This window comes from Octopus sinensis, linkage group LG2 (assembly GCF_006345805.1).
Source record: "Octopus sinensis linkage group LG2, ASM634580v1, whole genome shotgun sequence".
Taxonomy (NCBI): domain Eukaryota; kingdom Metazoa; phylum Mollusca; class Cephalopoda; order Octopoda; family Octopodidae; genus Octopus; species Octopus sinensis.
This window is the reverse complement of record NC_042998.1, coordinates 46,258,058-46,276,633: the sequence shown is the minus strand read 5'-3', so window position 1 is coordinate 46,276,633 and position 18,576 is coordinate 46,258,058. Positions and strand designations below refer to the sequence as shown.

The 18,576-nt window shown below is 37.0% G+C and overlaps 1 protein-coding gene across 2 annotated transcripts in view; it reads left to right on the top strand.

Annotated features, from left to right (window-relative positions):
* The window catches only part of LOC115232634 (protein jagunal), a 30,308-nt gene extending 11,985 nt beyond the window's left edge, over positions 1 to 18,323 (top strand). Inside the window, exons 2-3 of one of the 2 annotated variants that reach the window (XM_029802629.2) lie at positions 10,782 to 10,865; positions 17,378 to 18,323. In XM_029802629.2, coding sequence (XP_029658489.1) covers positions 10,782 to 10,865; positions 17,378 to 17,858 — 565 coding nt within the window. In that variant the 3' untranslated portion in view covers positions 17,859 to 18,323. The remainder of the gene's footprint in view (positions 1 to 10,781; positions 10,866 to 17,377) is intronic. The other variant, XM_029802630.2, reaches the window with a different exon arrangement.
* Positions 18,324 to 18,576: the final 253 nt, after the last annotated feature.

The window sequence follows — 18,576 nt, the reverse complement described above, 5'->3', positions numbered from 1 at the left end:
GCTTTTTAATAAATAAATTAATTTTAAAATATAAAGATTTAATTCTTCAAACAACATTTTTTTTTCTTTTTCCCCAGTTCTTCTAATCCTTACTATTTATTTTCTTTTATCTCAATAGCAATAAACACACATTTTATTAATAGTAACTACTGTTTGGCAGCTTTCCAAATTCATCTCAAGATATTCACATCCCTGCTACCTATGATTACTTATGCAACAGCTGAAAATTGTTCATTACATAAGAATAATTACCCACTCCAGAGATGTTACTATTTTCGTAAATTTGGTTGTCTTCAGAATTTTAATTTTCTATGCTTGAATTGTTCTCGAAAAATCAACTCCAAAAATGGTTTTCAATCTTTTTTCCCAAGCTATTAGTCAAATTTTATTATTTCTGAGAGCTATATTTAGCTCTTGTTTCTACTTTCATCTTAGAACTACTGAACGTGGTTTAGAATTTACACCCTACAGAATCTTTCAAAGAGGATTATCTCCCTTTAATTTGCTTTCTTCTTAAACACATTTTTGTCTGGTTAGATATGTGTTAGTATGTTGTTGAACTGCTAATATTAGAGATAAAGGTGGGAATTTGATGTCATGAAAGAGAAAATTACTATCAGATGTTCAATTCAGATTATTCGAGGTATTTCAAGAAGTAATAAATTTATTTTACTGATTTATTTTATGCTTTTGTCCAGAGGAACAGCAGTGCCCATGATCCATTACAGGACATCTAAGACTGGTGGTAGGGAGGGAGGGAAGCTGTCCCCAAACTTGAAACCTGGCCCAGGTGCTTGCAACAGGATGGACTCCATCAAAGTCACTGAAGGTATTAGGTGGTTGTAGGGCAGCAAGCTAGCAGAAATGTTAGCACACCAGGCGAAATGCAGTATTTCGTCTGCCGTTACATTCTGAGTTCAAATTCTGCCGAGGTCGACTTTGCCTTTCATCCTTTCGGGGTCGATTAAATAAGTACCAGTTACGCACTGGGGTCGATATAATCGACTTAATCTCTTTGTCTGTCCTTGTTTGTCCCTTCTGTGTTTAGCCACTTGTGGGTAGTAAAGAAATAGGTATTAGGTGGTTGTATTAAACCAGGTGATGGGTTAGGTGTATGTATGCATATATATGTGGTGTGTGTATACATGCGAGAGACAGATAGACAGACAGACACTGTATATTACTTGTTCTGTATATAAGTTATTGAGCAAAACACTTCATTTCATGTTGCTCCAGTTCACTCATCTGGCAAAAATGAGTAATCCTATGATGGACCAGTGTTCTGTCCAAGTGGAGAATATATATGCTAGAGAAACTGGGAAAATAGCCCTATGCTCCTTACAGAGTAATGTGGACTAACCATATATAATATGTGTGTGTGCTTGTGTATATATGAGTATGTGTTGTTGTTTAGTTCCTGGGATCCCTAATTGAGTTCTCCTATGATTAAGGGTATTGCGGCTGTGAACATCTCATCCAGTGACATTTATTCAAGACAGATATGAGTGACATTTGGGTTCCATTTTGAGTGGGTCAAACTCTGTGTGTGTGTGTATGCAAGTGCAGGTGTATGTGTAGGTGCGGCTTTGTGGTAAGAAGTTTGTTTCCCAATCATTTGGTCTCGGGTTCAGTCCCACTGCATGGCACCTTTGGCAGGTGTCTTCTACTATAGCCCCAGGTCAACCAAAGCTTTCTGAATGGATTTGGTAGACAGAAACTAAAAAAATCCTGTTATATATATATGTGTATATAATAATAATAATAATAATAATAATAAATAATGTGTGTGTGTGTGTATTCATATATGGGTACAGGACGTCACCAACTGTGTAAACAACATGAAATACATAGACAAACGAGTGAAATATGTAAACAATGAGAGAGAAAAATGGAAAACAGGACAAGTAAACAGAAACAACCCTTCATCAGTTGTCGACTATTTATCTACTCATTTCGAGCATTCAACAACAATATGGGTCTTCAAAGACAGTTACTCCCATAAATGCTAAAATAAAATTTAGGATTTATGGAGGGTCAAAGTTGGGAACAAAAACAGGACAGTGGAGACATACAAGGGAACTGAATGAAAACAAACGTGTGTGTTACTGTCTCTTTGCTTTGGCTTCATGTGATAGTTGTAAAAGAATGCCGTTATCATCCAAGCAGTGTCCTTCATTTCCAGTCTTCTGTGAAAATATATCTGGTCATGGACGATATTAACTTACTTGGAAATAGGTAATTAGCAGCAGGAGGAACATCCAGCCATAGAAAATCCACCTCAACAGATTCCATCTTACCCATGATAGCATGGAAATGTGGACATTAAATGATGTTGATGATGATGATATATTGTGTGCCATAATCTTAGCCTCTGTGTATGCTTTTGACTCCCATGTCTTCTCTGAGCATGTGGACAGGGGAAACTGGAAGCCTTGAGGGAAAGTGGTGCAGGCTGATCTAAACTTATTGCATCTCATAAAGGCGATGACAAAGAATTGCAGATTCTCTCTGTACAGTGCAGGAGAAAATCTGTCCATTTGTGCAGGTATGGTAGTGAAAGAGAATGAGTGACCCAACGTGTATATATTTATTATATATAGATAGATAGATAGATATGTATAGATAGATAGATATTTATAGATAGATATGTATAGATAGATAGATATTTATAGATAGATATGTATGTATAGATAGATAGATAGGTAGGTATGTATGTATTTGTTATGTATAGATAGATATGTATGTATGTATGTATAGATAGATATGTATGCATGTATAGATAGATATGTATGTATGTATAGATAGATATGTATGTATGTATAGATAGATAGGTATGGATAGATAGGTATGTATGGATAGATAGATAGATAGATAGATATGTATGTATGTATAGATAGATATGTATGTATATATATTCAGTATTCCTCATACAAGATGAGAAAGGGCTAATTTTTATCCCAAGCCATCAAGGACAAGAGGAAAGACCAGGCTACGAAGCTTTGGAACAAACTAAAACATCCCCTCTAACCGAACATGCTTTGGTTTTTCTCAGATGAGAAAAATTTCTGCCAGGATCAGATGGTGAGCACACAGAACAACAATTGGCTTGCCATGTCCCCAAAGCATGTACCGAGAGTTATAAAAATCAAACATCAAGTCAGCATCATGGTGTTTGGAGTGATGACTAGTGATGGTGACATTATGCCTCCATTCATCTTCCCACACTGCCTCATACTCAACATAGAAGCCTACATCAAGTGCCTGGAGGAGGTAGTGCCACCCTGGGGAAAGAGGGTGGTTGCTGGAAGACCCTATGTCTGGCAATAGGACTCTGCACCATGCCACACAAGCAGCAGAATCCAGTCATGGCTGTTGAACAATTTCTGCGACCACATCACCCCTAACATCTGGCCATCTAACTTCCCAGACTACAACCCCCTTGATCATTATGTGTTGAGTGAGAGACCAACAAAACACCAAAGATGAACTGAAGGCAAGAATTATGGCAGCATTCACCAACTTAAACAAAGAGATCGTCCAGAAGGGTTGCATGAGATTCCGAAGTCATCTGCAGGCTGAGGTTGAAGCGAATGGCGATTTTATTGAATAAATTTACTCTTTAGTATTTCAAGATATTTTTATGTAATTTTGGTAAATATATCTGTTAAAATGAGATGTCAGTGTTATTTTCATTTTTGCATAATTTAGACAATTTATTCACTGCACCCTGAGGTAGTCAGAGTAAGTGACAGAGTAATTAAAATTAGATTAGTTCTTCACCATAGGACAGCTACCATCATCTCGGCATATGCCCCTCAACAAGGGCTACCGGAAGGACAAAAAGACCAATTCTATGACACCCTATTGCGGACTACCTCATTGACAAATGACAGTGACCTTCTCTTCGTGGCAGGTGATTTCAATGGACATGTTGGATGACATGTCGGGGGCTTCCATGGCGTCCATGGAGGCTACGGTTTTGGCTCTCGAAATGAGGAGGGAACCAGGCTGCTGGAGTTCTGCGATGCAAATGACCTTATGGTCTGCAATACCCACTTCAGGAAACCCACCTCTCACCTAGTCACCTACCGTTCTGGCAGACACACCAGCCAGATTGACTACATCCTTGCCAGAAAAAGGGTAAGAGGGCTGATTATAAATGCCAAAACCTTCCCAGGCGAAGAATGTACTCCCCAACATAGAATAGTAGTTAGCGACTTCAGGATCAGAGCTAAATGGTTGCCCAGAAGAAGACCAGCTTGGAGGAGAAGGGTCTGGAAGCTTAAAGATCCTGCAAATGGACAGAGATTTAGAGACATACTACTCGAAGCCTCTGACGAAATAGAAGGGGATATAGCTTCACTTAATGTGGAAGACAACTGGAGATTCCTACGGGACAATCTGCTGACAGCCACTGACCAGATCTGTGGATGGAGCAAAGTACCATCTCGACCCAGAGTAACATGGTGGTGGAACACTGTGGTTGACAGGGCTATTAGACAAAAGAGACAGACTTGGAAGGACTGGAAGAATGGTGGTAGCAGGGAATTGTATCAGACAGCCAAAAGGGAAGCTAGGAGACAGGTTTATTTAGCCAGAGGGGAAGCGGATAAGAAAAAATTTGCCAATGTTCTGAGCCGTGAGGATGAAAGATTTGAGGTATTTCGTGCTGCAAGACAGTGTGTGAGAGAGAATCGTGATGTGGTAGGTGAGAAGTGTGTTCGCATGGATGATGGTTCACTTGCGCTAAATGAGGATGCAAAGAGAGGTTTGGAGATACCACTATGAAAGGTTGCTGAATAAAGAAAATGAATGGGATAAAGAGAGTCTGCCGAATGTTGACCCAACAGAGGGACCAGCTATCCGAGTTGATAGTTCCGTGGTAGCTAAGGCAATTAGAAGCATGAAGACAGGGAAAGCCCCAGGCCCATCAGGAATTACTGCAGAGATGCTCAAAATATCTGGCAGTGTCGGCTATAACCTAGTCACCCGTATAGTCAACCAGGTGATACACGAAGGAGTCATACCCAATGACTGGTGTAGCAGCATACTAGTCAACTGCTACAAAGGTAAAGGTGATGCCCTAGATACAAATAATTACAGAGGTATCAAGCTGTTGGATCAGGTAATGAAGGTTATGGAGAGGGTCATAGCCCAACTAATTAGAGAGAGAGTTAGTTTAGATGAGATGCAGTTTGGGTTTGTCCCAGGGAAAAGCACCACTGATGCTATATTCCTGGTAAGGCAGCTGCAGGAGAAATACCTAGCCAAAGATAAGCCCCTGTACCTGGCTTTCGTTGACATGGAGAAAGCCTTTGATAGGGTCCCCCGATCCCTCATCTGGTGGTCAATGAGGAAACTAGGGATAGATGAATGGCTGGTGAGGGCTGTGCAAGCCATGTACAGAGATGCCGTAAGTAAGGTTAGAGTTGGCAACATGTACACAGAAGAATTTAAAGTAGAGGTTGGGGTCCACCAGGGTTCAGTACTCAGCCCCCTCCTATTTATCATAGTCCTCCAGGCAATTGTGGAGGAATTCAAGACAGGTTGCCCCTGGGAGCTCCTCTATGCTGACGACGTCGCTCTAATTGCTGAGTCACTATCAGAACTGGAGGAGAAGTTCCAGGTGTGGAAGGAGGGTTTAGAATCGAGGGGCCTTAGAGTCAACCTAGCTAAAACCAAAGTACTAATAAGTAGAAAGGTAGACAATCCACAAATATCCTCAGGAAGATGGCCCTGCTCGGTCTGTAGAAAAGGTGTAGGTAGAAACTCTATAAGATGTACCCAGTGTAAGCTATGGACACATAAGAGGTGCAGCAATGTCAAAGGTAGGCTAACTGGGAAGATAGTTTTTGTATGTGGCAGATGCTCTGGAGCATTGACCTCCAAGAATCTGCAGAAAACAACTTCCGTCACTTTCCGGGGGAAAAAACTAGAAGTAGTTGATAGCTTCCGCTATCTAGGTGACCAAGTCAGTAGTGGGGGTGGGTGCGCTGAAAGTGTAACTGCTAGAATAAGAATAGCCTGGGCAAAGTTTAGGGAGCTCTTACCTCTGCTGGTGACTAAAGGCCTCTCGCTCAGAGTAAAAGGCAGACTGTATGATGCATGTGTACGAACAGCTATGCTACATGGCAATGAAACATGGGCCGTGACTGCTGAGGACATGCGTAAGCTCGTGAGGAACGAAGCCAGTATGCTCCGATGGATGTGTAATGTCAGTGTACTTACTCGACAGAGCGTTAGTACCTTGAGAGAAATGTTGTACCTAAGAAGCATCAGTTGTGGTGTGCAAGAGAGACGATTGCGCTGGTATGGTCATGTGGCGAGAATGGATGAAGATAGGTGTGTGAGAAAGTGCCAATCCCTAGCAGTTGAGGGAACCCGTGGAAGAGGTAGACCCAGGAAAACCTGGGACGAGGTGGTGAAGCACGACCTTCGGACGTTAGGTCTCACCATGGAATTGACTAGAGACCGAGACCTATGGAAGTATGCTGTGCGTGAGAAGACCCGGCAAGACTAGTGAAGCCATAACCCGTGGCCCCTACCTGGGACGTAGTCAGTCCACCTGTGCATACCTTCCTTCTTGTGACACTTGTGAAGACCTGTTGAGGCAAGTGAGAATCGAATCGAATCAAATCAAATCAAATCGAACCAAATCAAAATAGATGAACATCAATGGAATTTGTATCTTTGTGGTACCAGTGCCGGTGGCACATAAGAAAACCATCCGAACGTGACCGTAGCCAGTACCGCAACGACTGGCCTCCGTGCTGAGGGCACGTAACAAACACCATCCGAGCGTGGCCGTCCGCCAGCCTCGCCTGGCACCTGTGTCGGTGACACATAAGAAAACACCATCCGAGCGTGGCCGTCAGCCAGCCTCGTCTGGCACCTGTGTCGGTGGCACATAAAAAATACCATCCGAGCGTGGCCGTCTGCCAGCCTCGTCTGGCACCTGTGTCGGTGGCACATAAAATCACCCACTACACTCTCGGAGTGGTTGGCGTTAGGAAGGGCATCCAGCTGTAGAAACACTGCCAGATCTGACTGGCCTGGTGCAGCCTTCGGGCTTGCCAGACCCCAGTTGAACCGTCCAACCCATGCTAGCATGGAAAGCAGACGTTAAACGATGATGATGATGATGATTGAATTTATAATAAAGGAGAATAGAGATTTATATTCAGTTTTATTCAGCAGTTAATTACTTGCTGAATAAAACTGAATACAAATCTCTATTCTCCTTTATTATATAATTCTTTATTTTCTCTACCAAAAACATGTGGTCTCTATAGAGACATATGGATTATGGTATGAAAAGACAGAAGTTGTCTTACTGTAGAGGAGATACACAGCTACTCCGGTTGGAGAGAGAAAGAGAAAATATGGTGCAGAATATGTGCTGAAGCATACCCTTAAGTTACAGTGGTATGTATGTAAGATACAGAGTGGATTAGGTTGGGTGAGTGGGCAGGTAAATTTGCAAGAGTTCAAACAGTGAGTAGGAGTAGGTGGTGTTAGGAAGATAAGTTGTGGGGGAGAGATTCGTCTGGGACACAATGTGTGCAGATATATGTTTGAGTGTCTGTGTGTTTGTACAATATAAAATAGGACCATTGTTTGAAAAACTTGAAAGAATGGACCACTTACTGCAAACAGTAGCAGAGTGAGTGAAATAGCAAATGGACAATTGAGCATTGTTTTCACTAGCCTACTGGCATACATATAAACAACCAAACCAGCAAAGTTTTTCTGCACCACAACATTGCATAGAGGAGTAGCAACTCAATTGCATTAATGTAAGACAAAATCATTTAATACCTGTTGTAGACAAAATGAGTCTCACACCAGTAACAGACCCAAATGGCTTCCCAATCCTTCTGCTAAACACATGCAAAAACGGCCCTAGCCAAACCACTTACATTACTTTTCCAAAGTTTCCTTGAAATTTGTTAACTCCCAAATCAAAAAATTCGAAAGGAAAGTATATGTTCTATCTAAAATTTTAAAACTGAGTTTTATATTTCAACACTACCATGGAACAAATTTTCAATGAAAAACATTTTTGAAAAGAATCATCATCATCATCTGTTTTCCATGCTGGCATGGGTTGGATGGTTTGACTGGAACTGGAGAGCTGCACCATGCTCCAGTCATCTGTTTTGATTTGGTTTCCATAACTGGATGCCCTTCCTAACATCAACCACTTTACAGCATGCACCGAGTGTTCTTTTACATGTCACCAACATAGGTGCCTTTTATATGTCATCAGCACTGGCAATGACTGCGATTCACTTACCTTGACATGTTGGTTATCTTGGTTGCTTGTCATGTTGCTTGTCATTGCCTCCATGAGATTCAACAACCAAAGATCATATTTCACCACCTCATCCCACATCTTTCCACAGGTTCCCTCCACAATTAGAGATTGGTACTTCTTTATGCAGTTGTCTTCATCCATATGCATCACATGACCATACCAACACAGTCTTCTCTCTTGCACACTACATCTGATGCCTCTTAACGAATGATTTTGTAAATGATTTTATGCATGGTTTGCCTTCATTAGCATTGTATGAAGGTGAAGCATGGACCCTAAGTGTCATGAACACCTAGTGACTCAAAGTGTTGACATAACGACAGGCTACTAATGAGAGCTGTAAATCAAGTCGGATGACCACAAAATAAATGATACAGTTCTGGATGAGATGGGAGCAGAACAAAAACTGATGACAATAATTAGACAGCATAAACTGCCCACATCCTGTCCTTCCTTGATTGGAAAACAAACATTCACTGTAGACAAATACAAAGATAGTGTGAGACCCAAAAGATTAGATAAAGTGAGACTTGTGGAATGTACAGAAATGTGTATATAATCTCTATATCCCCCTATCTTCCTCTGATTCTTTCAGCTGAAATAGTTGCAAAATAAAATGCTCTAACATATTCAGCTCTAAAATACCATTGTTCAAAATATTTTAGAAATTACTCCTTCAAAGCTTGATTTAGTTTTGTTTGTTTTTTATTGTGCTTTTGTTTTGTTTTGGGTTTCTTTTCTTTTTTTCTTTCATTTTTAAGTGTTGACTATCTATTTAAAATATATTAATAGAAATAGCTATGTCAAAAGTTTTCATAGTTGTATATCATAGGTCAGTTGAAATACATCTTTTGTTTTTCTTTTTGTTTATTATATATATGTATGTGTGTGTGTGTATATATATATATATCATATCCGTTTAGTACTGACTCAGAAAAAAGAGTACTCAATACCATGGTAGAGATTAATGATACTTTATTTTGGTTGGGTCAGCCTCTTGTTACTCGGTATTTGATTCAGCCAAAATAATATATATATTCTTGATTTTGGCCATGTCTGTCTTAGTATAAGTATGGCCTCAAAAAATTTATCTTTAAGTAGAAAGAATGAATCCTTTTTTACCAATGGCAAAGAATTTTCACCTTTATTCACTCATTTTTGTCTATAAAAATACTTTGCCCTTCTTTCATCTATCACAGAATAATTCTTTGATGACTAATACTTAAGCTTATCCTCCTCATCATCATTATCATGCATCTGTTTTTTATGCTAGCATAGGCCAGGTGATTTGATTGGCTACAACAGACTGGACCACCACATCTTGTTCAGTTTTAGCTTGGTTACTACTTTTGGATATCCTTCATAACACCAACCATTTTGCAGAATGTACTGGGTGCATTTTGTCATGGAACCAACACTTTAACCTTTATAGCATTTAAACTGGCCATATCCAGCCAAAATAATCTACCTGTTTTATTTTCAAGTGGGCCTGATCCGACCTTATGCACTTACCCTGCAATATTATTCTGAAAATAAACAGTTGCATCATCAAAATATCCAAGCCAGGAGATAGTGTCTGAGCAATTAAAATTAATGTGAATAAATAAGTAATACATTTGACAGAGAAACCTGAATGTTGTAAAGATAAACATTGTCTTATCCTCACCAAGACTAATGAGTCTTCTTAGCCCTGCTTTGAGAGGACTCTTGTATATGAAATATGGAAAGAATAATATATATGAAATATCATCATCATTTGACATCTGTTTTTCATGTTGGCATGGGTTGGATGGTTTGACAGGAGCTGACCAACTGAAGGGCTGTTCAGGCTTCCTGTCTACTTCGGCATGGTTGCTATAACTGGATGCCCCTCTTAACACCAACCACTTTACAGAGTGTATTGGGTGCTTTTACGTAGCACCAATATGGCTGCTTTTTACATGGCACCAGCACCTATAAGCCTGCGAGATAAGGGATGCTCAGCTGGAGAGGGTAGCAAGGGACAAGCCTGTATGCAAGGACAACCATGCTTTTGCTTAATTTGATATGTCTTTTCAAACACAGCAACCCACCAGGAGTTATGGTCCCCTATCATCCCCTCTGTGAGTCCCAACATCCATATATCCTTCCTCACCACTTCGTCTCACATCTTCTTGGGCCTACTACCCCTTCCATATGTTCTCTCTACTATTAATTCCCTGAAATAGTGATCAAAACAACATTTCATAATCATTAACCTTTATTTTTCTAACAATATTCACTTTATACTAACAAACATTAAAAGGAACTATTTTATGAATTTTATTGTTTTATAGATACATAGCAGCAATGGTTCATGTGAGAAAGAAAAATAAATAAAATATACACTCGGTTTGTTCTTACATTCATACAGCTGTTTCCAAAATCGGTGCTGTCCCCAACCCCTTTTGTGATTCTATAAAAGTGCTACTTGCTTTCTCTTCAGTGTTCAAGACTGCTTTGAGCCAAAACGAAAAGTAGACACAGTTGTTGTCAACGAACTTGACATTCGTCAAGCCTGTCTTGTTAGGTATGTCTAGCTAAAATCTGTCAACGCATGCTTTTAGTAGCATTTCTAGTTTCATATCAGTACAAAAATATGAAGTGATGTTACTTGATGTTACTCTATATGTGCCGATTTGTATTTTGCTCCTGTTTTTGACTTGTTCTTTTTTATTGTTCTAACTGCAAATAGAATATTCTTGTGAAATTTCGTTTTATGCTGTCAAAGAATTGTCAAGGCAACAAATTTAGGAACGGTTGAAATTCTAATTAGTTCATGTGAAATGGAGTGAAAAACTTACAAAGCACTTTGTCTTCCCCTACCCTCCTTTTTTTCCTCCCCATTGCATTAAAGATAATCCTTCTGCAGCATTCTTAATAGAATCAGTATCAAGTTAAAACACTGTTTGTTTTCACTTAGTGAGAATGTTTTTTTCACCATTTTTGGCTGATCTCCTCTAATAAAGAAATCTTTATTTTCAACATGGATTTATTATATTTTCGTTGCAAACTAGCTGCTTTTAAAAAAAATTTTCTGATATTGCTATAGTTGCCATTATAGAACAAACTGAAATTGTACCAGTTAATTCACATGTGTGCATATGTGTGCTTGCATGAAAAATTGGGCTTTAATGTCAACTTAGTTTTTTGACCTTAGAGTCAACTATAACTTTTCTCTTATTGATCATTATTCTTTTTCATTATATATTTTACATATTGAAGATTGTGAAGTGACAGAAATTGTGTTATTAAATAAAATGCTTCCTCACAGTGTTTAGATATGTTCTTTGCTAAAAATCTACCAACATCAAATTTGCCTTTCATTATTCCAAGGTCAATAAAAAAAATATTAGTCTGGTACTGAGATTTAATTTAAACTACTATGTTTTTCCTCCAAATGCTATGGCTTCAAGTCCATCTCAGAAATCATTATTTACTTGTTCACCAGATCTGTTTTAGGGGTTTATTTTTGGGAAATAACTTCTTAATAGTTTAGATTATAACTAGGAGAACAAGGTTCATTTCTCATCTTACCCATTAATAACCAGGGCATTTTTTTTCCTTATTTCATTCATTGGTTGATCACCCCGCTTGTTCATACAGTTAAATATCTGCATTCATAATTATTTCTCAAAATTATAGTTGTAAAACACTTGTTCAAGAATAGAATATACACAATCAACACAATTTCCAAATACATTTTATTTACTGTTATAAGATTTCTCTTTCTATTTTTACTGTGATATGATAATAGTAATTGGTTACTATTGTTGGATAACCCTGTTAGAAGACCAGTAGCATGAAATAACAAACTGAATATACTTAGAAACATTTGATCAGCTTTCTAATTAAGTTATTCTCTTGTGATGGACATTATTCCTATTTCTAAAATTGTAGACAGACATTTGTAGAGGATTTGGTTGTCCTATTGCATAGGTCAAGTGAGTTAAAAACCACTACTAGTTTGAAAGAATATTCCTCAATACTGTTAGAATATTACAAATTTGTGTACAGCTTACTTTATTTTTTCGTTTCTATCTGTGAATTAAATAATAATAATATTACTTTTTTACTTGTTTCGGTCATTTGACTGTGGCCATGCTGGAGCACCACCTTTAGTCAAGCAAATCGGCCCCAGGACTTATTCTTTGTAAGCCTAGTACTTATTCTATCGGTCTCTTTTGCCGAACCGCTAAGTTACGGGGATGTAAACACACCAGCATCAGTTGTCAAGCAATGTTGGGGGGACAAACACAGACACACAAACATACACACACACATATATACGACGGGTTTCTTTCAGTTTCCGTTTACCAAATCTACTCACAAGGCTTTGGTCAGCCTGAGGCTATAGTAGAAGACACTTGCCCATGCTGCCATGCAGTGAGACTGAACCAGGAACCATGTGGTTGATAAGCAAGCTACTTACCACACAGCCACTCCTACACCTATATTAATAATACTTTGTGTACAAGATGTTGATTTTATTTTACCTTCAATCTTTTATGAATATATACCATATTCATGCATAATGCACACTTTTTTCTAGATGTTCAGAACAAATTTTTAGGGTGTGCATTATACACGAGAACTAAGTGTTATTCATATCTTTCCCAGTTGGGGTGACATAACAGATGTAAATGGGTATCTATTTTGTCCAAGTTAATTGATTCATAACAAAGAATTAAGCTCACTATAATAATGTTGCACTTTTCTGTAATGGTGAAAATAGAAAACTAAATTTTTTGGCACACTTGGCAGAGGCACATGCAATGGAATTACTTTTGTCAACTTTCAGTATGGAAGTCCTTCATCAAAGATACAACTTGAATTATTTGATGTGAAGATTGAATTAATAAAGTAGTCAATAAGGATAATTCATAGATACTATCATTATGAAAATGTAAACTATAAATTGAAACAGTTGAGATTTCTCTCCCTAAAATATATGTTTTTATTGAAAAAAGTGAGTGTTCAGTAATGAAATTATTTCAGTGAAAGCATTTACATTCTTCATTGTCTTTTTATATCCTGTACTATTTGACTTTTCACAGGTTGTCTTTACTGCAGATAGATTTTCACAGCCTACACTGGGAAAACTTGAGGGCTTTGTTTGGAGAATACGTAAATTTGCTTTGTTTGAGCAACACATGAATATTTTCAACGTATATTTTAGACTGAAGTTATAATAAATCTAACAAAACACTTTTTCTATACATCATAATACTAAAGAAAAAAATACATATTAGACACAAAATATTTTTTCCAGGCTTCAAAGTTCTCAATGAAATATAAAACCTGAAATTAGTGCAATGTCTGCATTACCAATTAATCCATGATATAGGATAAGGTCTTTTATTCAAGTAATAATATTCTGCCTGGCTCTAGAATACCCTTAGTAAAGTTCACTTTGTTATGGGTATTTGGATCAGATCTCCATTCTGATGTTCAGATAATCACTTGATATCTTAATGATCAGGGTATCTTCCCTTTTTTTTTTTTTTTATTTTCTTTGTAAGAAAAATATTTTATGTGTGTGTTTGTCTACAGTAGCATTGCTCAATCAGGTTTTCCGGAACCCTAGGGTCCCATAAAAGAGTGAGATAAGCTAATGCTAATTTCATATTGTAATATTACTATACATGCATATTATATGAGCATATACATACATTATATATATATAGACAGACAGACATATATATATGATATTTACCATGTGAACTACGCTGCAAAAATTATGAGAAAGCTATGGTATATAATTTTTTTGTGCAGGCGTTCCTTGAAACATGTAATTTATTTTAAGGGTTACACAAGGGGAAAAAATGTTGAGAAACACTGGTCTACAGAGTGACCAAAATGCCTGGATCCATAAAAATTTTTTATATGTGTGTATATATATATATATATATATATATATATATTCTGGACCAAGATTTATGGTTTGAGCAGAGATGTTGGACTAAGGGGTTCATTTTTATTTTTATTTGTCAGAATAATAATAAATATTGCTTCACAGGATTATACTCTACCACATTTTACTAGTAGTATGTAGAATTATGTAGATTGATTGGTAAATGAAGCCCATTTGGATGGTCATGTCTGGAGATATAATCTCCAGTCATGGCACCCCCTTTTTCTTTCCCTTTAAGGCCAGTCATCTGCACAAATCAACCTAGAACTATCAATGCAACAAAGAAAGCAATCATATCCATTTATAACGTCAGTGCAGATAGCATAAGAAGAGTTTACAATATTTATTTCATAAAATCAAAATTCTCTAGATGTCTAAAGGTACCATTTGGGCATTTGTTGTAATCTCAAACATTTAACCCTTTACCATTTAATCTAGCCATATCTGGCCCAAATATTCTACCTGTTTTATGTTAAAAAAACTGACCAGATCCAGCCTCTTACACTCACCCCACAATGTCATTCCAAAAGCATACAAACACACCTTTGAAATCTTGAAGCTACAAGATGATGCATAGTTAATTCAAAACAATGTGAATTAATAAGCAATACATTTGACAACGGATTTTTTATTCTAAAGGGTTAAATAACTTATTTGTCTTTCAGTGGAAAGTGTCTGGTACTAAATTATATCACTGACTTAACCCTCTTATTGCCATATTCCTGCTGAAATTTTTTATTATTATTTTATTTAATTTTGAGCGTAATAATGAATTTAATAAAAATAACTTTGATATTAAACCAATGATTGGAGCATAAATATTAAATTTTCATACAAGTTTCTAATGCAGATAACTTTAACCCTTTTGTGTTCAGATTACTCTGTTAATTGTAATATTTTTTTACTCAAATTACTTTTAATCAATCATGCATTGCTTTGCTGCTTTGAGATTTCAATGATGTGATTGTTTATTTTTAGAATGTCAATGTAGGTTAGGTGTGAGAGGCTAGATATCGCCAGTTTGAATATAAAACATGTAGATATTTGGGCCGGATATGACCGGTTTAAACACTAAAGGGTTAAAACAGGAAGTTTGTATCATAGAACACAAAGTAGTCTCAAATGTGTTGGTATCAAAAGGCTTGACATCAACAATCATCTATTTTGTTTTATTCTCTACTTTTAGTATTGTTGAAAGAATTGTTTATATTTAATTTTCTCACTCATTTGCTACTGAAACATAGCTAGAAGCTTTCAAGCACATTCAGGTATACTCCTGTTGGCATACATTTTAGGGGTCCCAGATCAACATTGCAGAAGATACCTGTGCAATGAGAGCTTTATATTGCTGTGCATATTTGTCTGCATTACAAATCCCTTTCAAATAATATCGCAGATGAAACTAAGGCACTCTAGAATATCTACACCTAGAGATAGTGCAAGTTATATAGGTTCTATACAACAGTACCAAGTTTGCTGTAGTCATGGAACATCCGCTAACAGATTGATTTGAAGTACATATGGATCTCAGATAAGGTTGCCTGCTTTTCCCATCCATTTTGAGATCTTCGCAGAATTTGTTATAAATGAACTAAAAGATGTGAATAAAATCCGGCATTCATAAATACTATCTGTAGACATTAGATATGTTGGTGATGCAACCTTTAATATCTTTGACAAATTGAAAGTATCCAATAAACAATTAAGTAAAGCATGTAAAAAAAATAATAATAATAATCAGGCAAGAATATGTCACTTTGCAGGGAAATGTTCGGAATATGCTGCATAATTTGTGTCTTATGACTGTTGTACCAAATTGATTGGAAGATATGAAAAGAAAGATCTTGCTAACATATACAGCATTTGAGAGTCTAAGACACAAGATCTCAAACTAGTATCTGAGTTTTACAATGTGCATTTCTCCTAATTGCAATTTATGCTTTAAAAATGTGTAAAAGTATTTGGAATGCAACATTTACACTCTCTCTCTCTCTCTCTCTCTCTCTCTCTCTCTCTCTCATTTATATACATGTGTGTGTGTGTGTGTGTGTGTGTGCTAGTGGCATGTAAAAAGCATCCAGTTCACTCTGTAAGGTTGTTGTCTTTAGGGAGGGCATCCAGCCATAGAAACCATGCCTAAAGAGACAATTGCAACGTGGTGCAGCTTACCAGCTCCTGTCAAACTATCCAACTTATGCCAGCATAGAAAATGGACATTAAATGATGATGATGATGAAATATATGTATGTATAACATTTTGTGTGCATACATATATGCTGCTGAAACCCCCATTCGGTCATGACTGACCATGGGATTGCACCTAGGAAGTTAGCCTCCCAGGCACAAGTCTGGGCAAAGTTGTTTATGGAAGAGTAGCAGTCGCCCATGCATACCAGCCTCCCCTTTCCACACCACTGTTGTTATCCAAGGGAAAGGGAAAGGCCGATACAGATTGGCACCAGTGATGTTGCAACTCATTTCTACAGCTGAGTTAACTGGAGCAACGTGAAATAAAATGTCTTGCTCAAGAACACAACACACAGCCCAGTCCGGGATTTGAACTCACAACCTCACGATAGTAAGCTCGATGCTCTAACTACTGAGCCATGTATATATATCATTGTATGTGTGTACATTTATATATGTGCATGCACGTGTGTGTGTATGAAGTAGCCATGTACCTCCTCTACTGCAAGACCTCTGTCATACACTAATCTCTCATCACTTGCAAGTTACTTGGTAACCTTGCTGGTGCTGGTGCCATCTAAAATGCACCCAGTATACTGTGTAAAGTGGTTGGCATTAGTAAGGACATACAACCATAGAAATCCTGCCAAAGCTGACAGAAGAACTTGGCACAGTCTTCTAGCTTGACAACTCCTATCAAACCATCCAGCTCATGGTAGCATGAAAGATGGATCTTAGACAATGATGACAATGATAACGGATGTGTTTGCATATATGTATGTATCTGTCTTTATTTTCGTAGTTGAGTTCCTCTGAGGTAGAATCTTTTTTGTCACATTTTTTTAAATATATATTTACAAGTTAACTTATTTTTCTAAATCATTTTTGTTTCAAATTTTACTCCAATTAATTTGCTTTTTTTTTTTCTTTTTGTTTTTCAGTTGCATAAATAAGTCTCGGCTGAAGTTTGATATTGTTATACACTCAATGCTATCCATTCTCATGTTTGTACGCCTTCTGCCCTGCTTGGTTGCCTTCCTGGGGACATCATCTCTAGAATCAATTCGCAAATGGGATGTCCCAAATGCCAGACCATGGGAATACATCTGGTTCATAAGCTCATTATCTGCCTACTTGGGATGGAAAGCAATGGCTAAGAACGACATAATCCTCATTAAACAATACATTATTGGTGGTGTTGTGTTTGGAGTTTTACCTGTCCTATATGGATTTGTTGATCAAGGAGATGACTTTTATGATTACATCATGAATAAACAACAATCATCCAAGATGCTTGGTTTCCCTGCTGTTCTTATCTGGTTTATGTTTTTGGCTATCTCAGCACAAATCCATGGGCTAGGTTTATATTTCTCTATACAATTAATCAGAGCCTGGAAACCCAGGAAAAAGAAAACGAAGTGACACTAATCGCAGATGATACGACTTGAAATTTGAAAGAAAAGGAAAAAAAAAGTAAAAAGAACACAAAAAACAGAAAACAAAAATGAAAGAAAATTAATAAATAAAATTATATTAAATTCAAACATATTTCTATTAAATACATTTTTATTTAATTTTTACATAAAAATTATTTTGAAATAAACTTCTGAAAATTCAACTAAAATTTAAAAAAACAAATGGAAGTCTTGAGCAGCTTCTAGACCTTTCAGCCTGTTTCTGTTTTCTAGTGATATCTGAAACTAAACAGTGTGTATGATGATATGGTTTGACCATGACTGATAACAGTTTCTGAACCTAATATATTATTCTCTACTAATTCTGTATCCATTTGTCATGTTTTTGAAATTATCTCTAATTCTTGTAATTTATTTTCATGTTAAAAAACAAAAATCAAAATGAAAACAAATAATTTGCAAAAAAAAAAAATAATAATAATAATAATAATAATGATAATGAGGATCATGGTAAAAATTACCTCTCTAACATTATTTTGACTTCCTGAATATCTTTCCTTTTGTGTGAATGTGTGATGGTTACTTCTTCAGGACAAACACTACATGTCACCTATCAACATCCCATATTTGTTTGCTTCTGTTGTTTCTTTCCCTTTTTCTGCACATATTACTTTGGAACGACTGATACCTTTACACAAAATTAGAATTTTCACAGTTTTCCTACT